Here is a 12,532-nt window from a genome sequence, read left to right as displayed (position 1 = left end):
GCTAAACAGTAAAATTCACAACAGGTTTTTTTTCCTCTATCACTCTTGCACCTGTCTGATCGTGAGTCACTAAGCTCAGTGGCCACTTCACTCTGAGAACATCCTATTTGTCTTGCAATGACGAAGTGTTGATCACTTGCTAGGTGTCGTCTTGGTGTAGTGATGTTAAAATGTGAACAGCATTGATAGATACCAGTTCTATTTGAACAAGGACATGTATCGGTCCATTCATGGATCATACAACTTTGTGAAATTCTCTCTTTGAGTTCCTTGTTATGGAACAGCTTGTTTTGCAAAACGTACTGAAACCGTGAACAGGTGGAAATTGAAAAGCTTAGACAAGCTCAAATTAAAGGGTCCCGATTATGCAGAACCACTTTTCTTACCTATTGGTATATGCTGTTGTGTATTTGGGCTCTGCATAAATCCTGAAAATTTGACATCAAACTGTGAAGGCATTACAGAGATATTTATTTTAAAAAAATTGTCTTTCTTTATACTTCCTCTTAAAGAGCCGTTTGAATTTTGCCCTGTCCTGTGACGTTAGTGGATTATCCATGTATGGTATAAATTTACCCACTCTGCTGTGCACAAGTTTGCCAAGTTCCTTTTTTTGCTATGCTCTTGTTGTAGGGCATACACATGGACAGTATACTGTACATAGACATACATCCTTCACTTTTGCCATTTCTAATACAAAGTAGCGTATAGTTCAAACTTATGTCTGTCAGTAGACTCGCTATAGAAACACTAAAAACTACAACATGGACGATGGGGAGAAGGCGTTGTTGAAGTGGAACCACGTAAATAAGACCGCCCACAAAATGGATCACCCTGAAGAGACTGTCATAAAGTGGCTTGAAGATGGTCTGTAAAACATAATCTATGCAACATTTTGACCAAAGAACCACCATTATATGTTATGTAGACCACAATAAACTGTTTTAAATGTATACAAAAATCTAAGTTCAGCTGTAAAGGTTATATTCCCTTTGAGGTTCATTGCAAAATTTCCCCTGAAAGATGACTATCCCTAACTTTTTATGAGTTAGGGACCCAAAACCAAAACTTTATTTTTTTGCAAATATTAGCTCATTTGGAATTTGATGACTGCAACATGTTTAAAAAAAGCTGGCACAAGTGGCAAAAAAGTCTGAGAAAGTTGAGGAATGCTCAACAAACACTTATTTGGAACATCCCACAAGTGAGCAGGCTAGTTGGGAACAGGTGGGTGCCATCACTGAGCATTTCATGGAAGCTGCTTTTATACCCAGTCATTCACAAACAGGGATGGGGCAAGGGTCACCACTTTGATAAATGTGTGAGCAAATTGTCGAACAGTTTAAGAACGACATTTCTCAACGAGCTCTTGCACAGAATTTTGTGATTTCACCATCTACCATTCGTAATATCATCAAAAGGTTCAGAAAATCTGGATAAATCACTGCACGTAAGCGACAAGGCCGAAAACCAACATTGAATGCCGGTGACCTTTGATCCCTCAGGCGGTACTGCATCAAAAACCGACATCAGTGTGTAAAGGATGTCACCACATGGGCTCAGTAACACTTCAGAAATCTACTGTCAGTAACTACAGTTCGTCGCTACATCTGTAAGTGCAAGTTAAAACTCTACTATGCAAAGCGAAAGCTATTTATCAACAACATCCAGAAACGCCACCGGCTTCGCTGGGCCAGAGCTCATCTAAGATGGACTGACTTCTGTGGTCTGACGAGTCCACATTTCAAATCGTTTTTGGAAACCGTGGACATCGTGTCCTCAGGACCAAAGAGGAAAAGAACCATCTGGACTGTTATAGGCGCAAAGTTCAAAAGCCAGCATCTGTGATGGTATTGGGGTGTATTAGTGCCTTAGGCATGAGTAACTTACACATCTGTGAAGGCACCATTAATGCTGAAAGTTACATACAGGTTTTGGAGCAACATATGTTGCCATCCAAGCAATGTCTTTTTCATGCAAGACCATGCCAACCCACATTCTGCACGTGTTACAACAGCGTGGCTTCGTAGTGAAAGAGTGCGGGTACTAGACTGGCCTGCCTGTAGTCCAGACCTGTCTCCCATTGAAAATGTGTGGCGCATCATGAAGCCTAAAATACCTCAACGGAGACCCCCGGACTGTTGAACAACTTAAGCTGTACATCGAGCAAAAATGGGAAAGAATTCCACCTGAAAAGCTTCAAAAATTGGTCTCCTCAGTTCTCAAATGTTTACTGAGTGTTGTTAAAAAGAAAGGCCATATAACAGTGGTAAAAAAGCCCCTGTGCCAACTTTTTTACAATGTGTTGCTGCCATTATATTCTAAGTGAATTATTATTTGCCATTAAATATATTGTCTTTGCAGTGTATTCAATTGAATGTAAATCGAAAAGGATTTGCAAATAATTGTATTCTGTTTTTATTTACGATTTACACAATGTGCCAACTTCACTGGTTTTGGGTTTTGTATATTATATTAGTCTGGAGCCCTGCGATGAGGTAGCGACTTGTCCAGGGTGTACTTTGCCGTGTTCCATCAAGCAGTGCAGCTTCGCAGTTTATCAAAGACGTATGGATACATTTTGGCAGACGCCTATGACGCCTGTAATGTTCTATATTCTCAATGAAACATCAGAGTTTTGGTGTTGGATGCTTATGGGTACTTGCTAGCGTCATTAATTGAACGGGCACGTTTCTTTTATGTGCTACTGCCATCTACTGGTCACATTTATTATTACACCATGTACCACAAAAAATTGCTTTGAGGTCAGTAAGCACAACCAGAATTATAATGGGTTATAATGTGCACCGTCAATTTTTGAGAAAATTCAAGGATTTTAAGTGTGCCTTATAGTCCGATAAATACGGTATGCTTGTTGTCACTCAAACTATGAAACTTTCGAGTTTGTCTGGTATCAGAGGTCTTTGGGTACAGATTAAGTGACATCAACCACTTAAGGGGTAATTATTTAGAGCTACTTTGCTGCATATATCAGAAATATGACTCAGGTCTGCTCAATACAAAAGTATGCACTCTGTTCTCGAACTACCAGCGTCATTGCCAAGAAGTCTGAGGGTTCCTCGTGGTGAATTGAAAGGATGACATCAGCTGTCTTTGTCGCGTGTCTCTCTCCCTCTCCGTTACTCTCTTGCTCGCGCTTCTGCATTTTCTAAATTGCAGCCACTATGTATTGTAAGAATGTAGTGAGTAAGGAATTGGCAACCCGAACAGCAGATTTCATTAGGCCAAGTGTTTCTAAGTGCACGTGTTTGTGTGGATGTCAACCACTTGGCTACAAGGCACAATCTGTTTCTTTTCATCCATGTTTCTATCTTGTCTTTGTCCTGCAGGATGCTTTCATGCTCAAATAGCTCAATCAATGGCATGGGCACATACTAATGTTCAAGCCAGCCAATGTTGCACTTCTGTTCCATTAAGTAGCAGCTTTTTTAAGACAAGAGTCTGCACAAGGCCGCTGTTCCCAAAACCAAAACTCTAAAGCTATCTTTAAAGTTGACAAATCAAGGTAATGTTTTAAAAGAGGGTTGAAATCCGTACAATCGGTCCTTAACTGGAAGAGCAGAATTACTAAAAGGAAACCAAAATAGTTTGTCCTTTCATGAAAAGCCATTATTCACAGAGCCAATATGTAACATTCACTTGCCAATATGCACTGCTGTGAATGCAGTATAATCACAATGACACTACAATAAATCGTCCTTGCAGTAGCATGGCCACTTTTCTACTGAATCAGCCTCAGCTGAGCAGAGCTGCAGTTGGTCTTCATCCAATGTAATAAATAGTTGTATTTCAGCCTCTCTTTAGAGAGAGAAGTGAGACCCACGTGCACCGTCTTGCCCGCTTAGCGAGACAGGCAGACTAGCTGGAGACGCACTGCAAGCTAGCATTTTTACCTGATTGTTTTTCCTGCATTGCGCTCTCGTGGTGGTATTTTTCTCTTTATGCGACCACTGTGGCGTTCCACACTACATGTATAATGACATATACTGTAAATCATTTACTGAACAAGCGAATGTGCGTCGGTCTAATACTACCAGTGGTTTCCTCAACAAGCTAGCATTTTTACCTGATTGTTTTTCCTGCATTGCGCTCTCGTGGTGGTATTTTTCTCTTTGTGCGACCACTGTGGCGTTCCACACTACATGTATAATGACATATACTGTAAATCATTTACTGAACAAGCGAATGTGCGTCGGTCTAATACCAGTGGTTTCCTCAAGAGGTGATACTGAAGTTATTTACCATATTTCTTCAAGCAATGGTTCTCTTATAGACAAGGTGTCTCAGTTAATCACCAGAGCGTCGTCCACCTGAAACAAATAAGCACCCCTGTACAAATAGATTCCTCTTTTCCTGCCTCAGGAAAATACTGTACTCTATCTGTAATCAACTCAGTTCCAAGACACCTCTGTGGAGACTCCACAGAAGTGTGTGTTCATATTACACCCCTTCAGATTTGTTGTCCCGGGCTGTCTCTGTCCAGCCTGACTCAATAATTGCTGTTATGTTGCATTTTTTATAATGGTCACTCAGTTTGTTTTTGTTTTTTTTCAAAACTCAATTTCACTTGACAAAAAAGACACCGTAACTAAAACAGAAAAGCAGCGGAACCTAAGGCTAAGAGCTTAAGATATTTGCATTGAATTGCACTAACCAAATAAAACAACATTAAGTACAGTGTTATACTGGTTTTAGTTCGCACCACTTTTCATATGATTTGTTTTTTGATGCAAATTTTGCCAATATTTTCTTCTGGTTTTTGTATGCCCTCTGTAGCCAAACATTGCGCAGAACAAAATAGTCCGTTTTACCATATTTGGGGTGGAATGGTTCACAACATACACTGTTCGGATCTTAAAATGGTTTTGTGACATGGTTCCCGGTTTGGTGTACATTGCTGTTCACCATTAGCATTGCCATTTATAAGTTGTGGCACTTACAAAAATATTTTATAAAATAAAGTCTAAAAATGTTTTTTTAAAGCTCTGACTATGGAATTTGTTTAAACAAAAAAAAGCAGCTGTTATATCTTTATAACCACATTATATGTGGGCTCTGTACCGAGGATGTCGTTGTGGCTTGTACAGCCCTTTGAGACACTTGTGATTTAGGGCTATATAAATAAACATTGATTGATTGATTGATATACTATCTACTTAAAGTGAAGCACAAGCTTTATCAGCACTGCAGTTTTATTTGTTTTGACCCATTTTGGAGAGTTTTTTTTCTTTTAGGTTCACTTTTGCTCTATTTTGGGCCATATCTTTGGCTGTGTTGCTATGAATAGAAATATTTTTTGTAAGAGGGTTTTTCGTGTTTAATTTTAATATTTTAATTCCAAATTATTTCCTACATCAACGATACACTAATAAATTATTGTAGCTCAATCGAGTAGCGAAAGGACGAGACAATCCTCATTTAAAAAAGAATGTATAAAAAAAATTCGATTAATATATATTTTTTCAACTTTTTTTACTCAAATCTCTTAATTTCAGTCCTTATTAAAAATAGAAAACATGTCATGTTTTTAAAAATATATATTTTACCCCTTTGAATGCCCATTTAATCCAATTATGCTTGTATTTTATTTTTTTTAAATTGCAAAACATGAGTTGAGGCTGAGTTACTGGTGTAAAGATCAGGCTTAAAAATATACATAAAATTAGTAATAAAATTAATTTTGATGCATTGTTAAATTGTTTGCTGTGTCAGATGTTATAGCAGTGTCATATAATCTGACAAAAAAGTGCCCTTTTGCTACCATTATGACTAAACATTTTAACTCTACAGTCATTACACAATAAAAGCATGCATTTTATAATTTCAGGGTTTAATTTTTGGAAAAAAAAGCGCACACTTTGTCATATTTACTGATTGGAATTATATGGCACAATTTTAATAAATTGTTTCTCACAGGACTTTGACGTTGTGGTGCCTTCTGGTGGGAGGGAGGTGACACGTGATGACGTAACAGTGGATGACGGCCATAATATTTTAGAATTGCAATGAAAAGCAAAACAAATGACTAGGACAGGTTTTATTGTAGCGGGTTAAACCGTGCGTGCATGTGTGCTGTACCGGTGGACAGACTGGCGGCGCAAATAATATGCGTGTGTCTGTGTGGGTAATGGGGGGGAGGTGGATCAGTCCTTCCAGCAACCTTTACATAACATTTGGTGGTTTGTGCATGCAAAATCGTTAAATCTGACAAAAGCACTTGTTTGCTTGGTCAAAATACACAACCTGCAACCTGAAACCTTTAGACTGCATCCACATTTGCAAATTGCAGCAACATGTTTCTCTGCATGTCCATCGCGTGTCACAGACTTCAATTATTGGTATACACACGTGTGCGTGAGTGTGCTGAGTTTTTGTAATGGCGAGTCAGACTTGCATTTTAAACAGTTTTTCTAACGTGCAATTACAAGAGATTTGGATGAAAAAAGGTCTTTTTTGCACATTAACTGCTGTTCTGCCAAAACAATAGATACCACCTGGCTGGCAATTGTTGAAATCTGCAACAAGTGATTAACATGCAGAGAAACAGATTGCTGCAATTTGCAAATGTTGATGCAGCCTGCAGATTCCAGCGAGCTGCAAAAAGGTGTTTATTCTGCCCAAGCAAACGAGTGTTTTTGTCAGATGCAACAACTTTGCATTAACAGACCCCCAAATGTCCATCATTTCCATCTTCACCAGCAAGAGTCTTCAATAAAGGCGAAAATGTGAAATGTTTATTTATTCACTCCTATCATAGTTCATTTGCATTTTGCATAGTTTTTGTATGTATCACTCATTATTCTTGATGTTTTGTGTTCTTATTTTTGTTTCTCTGGAACAAATCAATTGGATTTACATGATTTCTTATGGGAAATATCCCTGTGGTTTTTGCACAATTCGGTTTTGTCTGACCTTTTGAAATGGATTATTGACAAAAACCGACTTGTTAAGAAATGTGTGTCAGCATGCTAGACATGTTGAAGCATGCAGGTAATATTGAGACACTAACTTTTCCAGCTGAGGGTGTCTCAGTCTATCACCTTTCCATTAGTTTTGTTTCAAAGGGGACCTATTATGCAAAACCAACTTTTCTTACCCGTAGGTACCTGTTTTTGTGTATTTAAGATCTGCATAAGTCCCGAAAATTTGAAATCAAACCATGGAGGCATGGCGGAGATATTTATAAAACAACCTTACCTTCCTTCATCCTCCAAACGAGCTGTTCGGAATTTGCCTACTTTGTGTTGTTTATCCCATTGGTGATGTCAGCGCATATCTCCATATATGGTAGAGATTTACCCCAAATAACTGTCTGCCATTGTAGTTCAACGTTGTAGTCAATGGGTTGTATTTCGCCATGTGACTTTTGAACGGAAGTAAATGAAGTGGTGTGCCAACAAACCAATATGGCTACTGTGCAAGTGCGAGGTGTATGAGTACGCAAAGGGCCTAGATTTTACCACTAAAAGCAGATACGAGCAAACATGTAAACTATGCAATTGAATCTATCCCTATATTTTTTAAATAAAAGATTTGTTGAGTGATCTCAAGTATTCTCCATCGGTCGCGTTCCCAGACATGTCGAGCTATCTGGTGTACCAGACATCATTCTATGTGACAAAACAGATGAAAACTTGGAAAAGCATGGAGGTTTACAACTTCTTTGTGTGTGGCTAGGTCAAGGAAGTTGCCATCAAGACTCACTGGTTAATATGAATAGTTTAAGCTTTGTAAAGGTTGCATTTCATGATTTAACTTTGTGTCTACAGCCATGTTTGTTGCCTTATTGTTGCTGTTGCACGCGCCGTTATGAGTATGCGTAAGACGTTAGACTCGCCAAGTTGGTGGTTTACAAAACACTAGTTGTAAAATAACTTGTTGTTTTAAGAACTTCAAAACAAGATAAAATACAAATGATACAGTGACGTGCGGTGAGGTTTATAGCTGGTGAGGCCCTGACTAATCAGAATCAGATTTACAAATATATGCGCTCAGCGAAGACTATTTGCTATTCGATTGGCAGCAGTTTACGGGTTATGTTTCATTTCTGCATTCTTTACACATACAAACTGTCGCCCACAAAATGCACATTTCATTAAAAACAAAATTTTAAAAATGTGATTGCTGTCTTACCTTTGCTTATAAATGAAGTCCATGCGCCGGCCCCTCTGGATAAAAATATCCGTCACTTTCTGGTAAAAGTCTCCCTTATCTTCCTTCAGTTTTAAAAGTCTTTTAAGAGTTCAACATAGTTGCCGCGATTAGCAGAGCTCATACTCTCATAATTTCCACAAAATGCTAGCTGCTGTTTGGCGAGGAAGCAGGTCGCATTAATGAGATCTTTTAAAATCTCTCGGTTCTCTTTTACCTTAGCATTGTGGACACTGATGTTGAGTTGCCGCTGTTCATCCAAAGCCAAGTCTATCCTCGTCCTACCAAACGTTTTTAGCGCAATCTGGCTTTGAATATGAGCGGCTGACTGCTCATGTTTGGTGAGGCTTCTTTGAAAATTCTTTAGGTCACAAAATCCCATTTGAGTCCACAAAGTGCCACAGGTTGAAAAAAGAAGGCAAGGAAAGCAGAAAAGGCGGTTTCTTGCAGAACATGCACAAAGCCAGTCTTTTCGCGTATACCACTGCGTTTGGAAAGAGCGAGTAACTTTCCGTCCTGTTGATTGAAATAAACCATTCAGCTCCGGCGTTGGTCTTCTCTTAGTAATTATCTCCTGCTTCGCTTGAAAGTCCACTTTAGAAATGATTGGGTATAAAAGCAGCTTCCATGAAATGCTCAGTCATTCACAAAAAAGGATGGGGCAAGGGTCACCACTTTGTGAACAAATGCATAAGCAAATTGTCCAACAGTTTAAGAACAACATTTCTCAACGAGCTATTGCACCGAATTTAAGGATTTCACCATCTACGGTCCGTAAAATCATCAAAAGGTTCTGAGAATCCAGAGAAATCACTGCACGTAACATTGAATGCCCGTGACCTTCGATCCCTCCGGCGGTACTGCATCAAAAAGCGACATCAGTGTGTAAAGGATATCACCACATGGGCTCAGGAACACTTCAGAAAACCACTATCAGTAACTACAGTTTGTCGCTACATCTGTAAGTGCCAGTTAAAACTCTACTATGCAAGGCGAAAGTAATTTATCAACAACACCCAGAAACGCTGCCAGCTTCGCTGGGCCCGAGCTCATCTAAGATGGACTGATGCAAAGCGGAAGAGTGTTCTGTGGTCTGACGAGTCCACATTTCAAATTGTTTTTGGAAACTGGACGTCATGTCCTCTGGACCAAAGAGGAAAATAACCTTCCAGATTGTTGTAGGCGCAAAGTTCAAAAGCCAGCATTTGTGATGCCCAAGGCAACTTACACATCTGTGAAGGAACATTTAATGCTGATTAATGCTGACGTTATCATGGACGCCCCTGCTTAGTGCAGCAAGACAATGCCAAGCCACTTGTTACAACTGCGTATCTTCATAGTAAAACAGTGCGGGTACTAGACTGGCCTGCCTGTAGTCCAGACCTGTCTCCCATTGAAAATGTGTGGCGCATTATGCAGTGTAAAATACGACAACGGAGACCGCGGACTGTTGAACAACTTAAGCTGTACATCAGGCAAGAATGAGAAAGAATTCCATCTGAAAAGCTTAAAAGATTGGTCTCCTCAGTTTCCAAACGTTTACTGAGTGTTGTTAAAAGGAAAGGCCATGTAACAGTGGTAAAAATGAGCCTGTGCCAACTTTTTTGCAATGTGTTGCTGCCATTAAATTCTAAGTTAATGATTATTTGCAACAACAAAAAAATTAGGTTTGTCAGTTCGAACATTAAATATCTTGTCTTTGCAGTCTATTAAATTGAAGATAAGTTGAAAAGGATTTGCAAATCGTTGTATTCTGTTTTTGTTTACGATTTACACAACGTGCCAACTTCACTGCTTTTGGGTTTTGTATATAAAAAGTTGATGGAGGGTTTCAAAGTTGTTTTAGAGGACTTTGAAGGCTACAACTGTGACTGCCATTAGCCGCATCTTTCAAGCGTTTTTTTTTTTATCATCTTTAAATTCCTTAACATTTTTAAAAAAAAGACGTGTTCTTGTCTCTTATGATTGTGAAAAATGGGCAAAATAAAAAAGGTGCAGATCCACTTTAAGCATGTACATTGGAACATTCAAATATTTTTGAATAACCTTTCATTTCAAAACGGTCTCAACTGATTACATTATATTTTGATTTCTATAGCAGCCCATTTAGGTAGTATAATAATCAGGCCTGAATTTATTGCACCCCCGACTCCAGTAAGTAGTGCAATCCTTCATGCCTGCATTTCTTCAATGCTTGGCTATAAAACATAACCTTGTTGATTCCAAATGCCATATGACCAACAAAATTCTTAATGACTAGAAATCAAATCGATGTATTTGTACTTTTTTAGATGGCAAATATAAGAGTGAAAATAATGTGTTCATTTCAAAGAAGCGCCTTGTACTTGGCAATATAACATTTCTTAAATAAAAAAAATAAAAAGCATTGTCTTTCTGATACTATTCTGCTGTAAAACAACAAGTCTGTATATCATATTCTAACTATTCAACAATTCAGTTGTACTTTTGTTTTTGTTTGCTTTGTAGCTTCCAAAGCACAACAGTTCATCCATAATGCATTGAACTCTTGTCATTCCTCAGTCTGCTCCTGTCCACACTCTCCTTCTCCTCCTCCTTCTCCACAGGGATCTGCGTGCGCAACGTGGGCCGCTATGTGCACATGCATCACAAGTTTGCTGTGGTGGACAACCGGCTGCTCATCACAGGCTCCCTCAACTGGACACTGGCAGCAGTGCAGAGCAACTCTGAGAACATCATCATCACAGACGAGCCCGCCCTGGTCCGGCCCTACATGAGGGAGTTTAGTAGGTTATGGGCAGACAATGATCCATCTCTGAATGCCCCCTCAACTGACCAAACTCTGGATTGTATAGATTAGATTGAATAGCACTAAGGATTAATGCAACGAGCCTTTCAGACCCTTCTAGTCAGCGGATCAAATTAAAGAAGAGGTTACTTTGAGTTTTGAAAGAAGCGCTCTGTTATATTTCTGGTGTTATGTTGAGTTTTAAAGAAGTTGGTCCACTTGGACTGATGTGTGAATGTTACGAGACAAACATTTACACCAAAAATGTTTGATATTTTCTTATTGTGATTGTTGTACTTGTTTTCGGTACACGTTTTGTTTAAGCTCGTTTAAAACATGTTGGACTTTTTCCATTGCAGACGGCATTTATGTCGCAATGTCATCCTATTTGCTAACATGTCATCTTTATGATCCTCACTTTTCCTCATTTCAAAGGAAGTTTGTTCTTTTTGTGTAGATCTTAGTCAAACTATTTTGTTTTTTTTATTGAAGCCTATTGTCAGGTTTCGTGTCATGTGGAGAGATTATTTTGTTGGAATCATTTAGAAATGACTCTAGTTATTAAGAACCCTGCAGGGTTTTTTGTTCATTGTGTTTTATTGGCTGTCTCAGAGACTCAGTGTCAATTAAAAACAAACTGCTTTTGGCATATTAGATGCATCCTTACTCCCACAGCTGTAGTTCTTCCTCTTGATATAGCACAATTTAGAATCACACGGAGGCCGCACAGCACCGATGGTGCTATCATCAGTGAACAATACAGTGCATTGATGTCTGGATTGGCTTAAAATGCCTGCATGACTCCTTGCTTGATGCCTGATTGTATGCACACGTGTCTCACTTGAAGCCTGATCTTATTCAACATCTTCACTCAAGTTATGTGTAGTAAATGACAATGTCAAACAGAGAATCAGCTGCTAGATTATGTAAGACAGGACTTTTAACTGAGAGGTCATGGGTTTGCAAGCATAAACTAGTATCAAGGTGCTGGAAACTTATTTCATTTTACTTTCAAAATAAAAGCCAAATGTGGTATCCTAAAGCATTTCCCATCATCGAAGTAAGATGTAATTCTGTCAATTGCGCTTCAGTGTGGGCGCCGAGGGGCTGCGAAGTCATATACAACTGTTAATGAAGTTGATGAATGAATTGTACCTTTACATTTTTATCCAACAAAATATCTAAAAATAATTTATAAATAGGAAGATAGATATTTAAGTCAAACATTTTAAAAAGATATATCTACAGCAACGTAAAAGGCAAAATACATACCATGTGTTTTAATATGTTTAATCAACTTATAAAACTAGTGCTCATAAACCTTTTATTACAGTAGCATAGTAGGCCTTAATATTCAATAAATACAAAGCAGATAGTTTATTTAGCAAGTATATTTAATATTTTGTGACACTGTACACCGTTTGAACAGTAACATTGTGTTTGGACATAGGAAAATGAATCACTGCACTTGAATAATGAATCAAATAAAATCAATTTAATTTAACTATGTGATTCACCAGATGGAGCCTGTGTACCACAAGTGGTAAGCGAACCACACTTTGAGAATCACTGAATCTTGTGGAAGAGCATTTT

General features: G+C 38.5%; 1 protein-coding gene across 2 annotated transcripts in view; it reads left to right on the top strand.

Annotated features, from left to right (window-relative positions):
- Window positions 1–11,588, top strand: part of pld6 (phospholipase D family, member 6) — a 19,247-nt gene extending 7,659 nt beyond the window's left edge. For both annotated transcript variants that reach the window (XM_062026900.1, XM_062026899.1), the window contains exon 4: window positions 10,758–11,588. In XM_062026900.1, coding sequence (XP_061882884.1) covers window positions 10,758–11,011 — 254 coding nt within the window. In that variant the 3' untranslated portion in view covers window positions 11,012–11,588. The remainder of the gene's footprint in view (window positions 1–10,757) is intronic.
- The last annotated feature ends 944 nt before the right edge of the window (window positions 11,589–12,532 follow it).

This window comes from Entelurus aequoreus, linkage group LG18 (genome assembly GCF_033978785.1).
Source record: "Entelurus aequoreus isolate RoL-2023_Sb linkage group LG18, RoL_Eaeq_v1.1, whole genome shotgun sequence".
Classification (NCBI taxonomy): domain Eukaryota; kingdom Metazoa; phylum Chordata; class Actinopteri; order Syngnathiformes; family Syngnathidae; genus Entelurus; species Entelurus aequoreus.
Note: the sequence above shows the minus strand (reverse complement) of the source record. Positions and strands in the feature narration are given on the sequence as shown.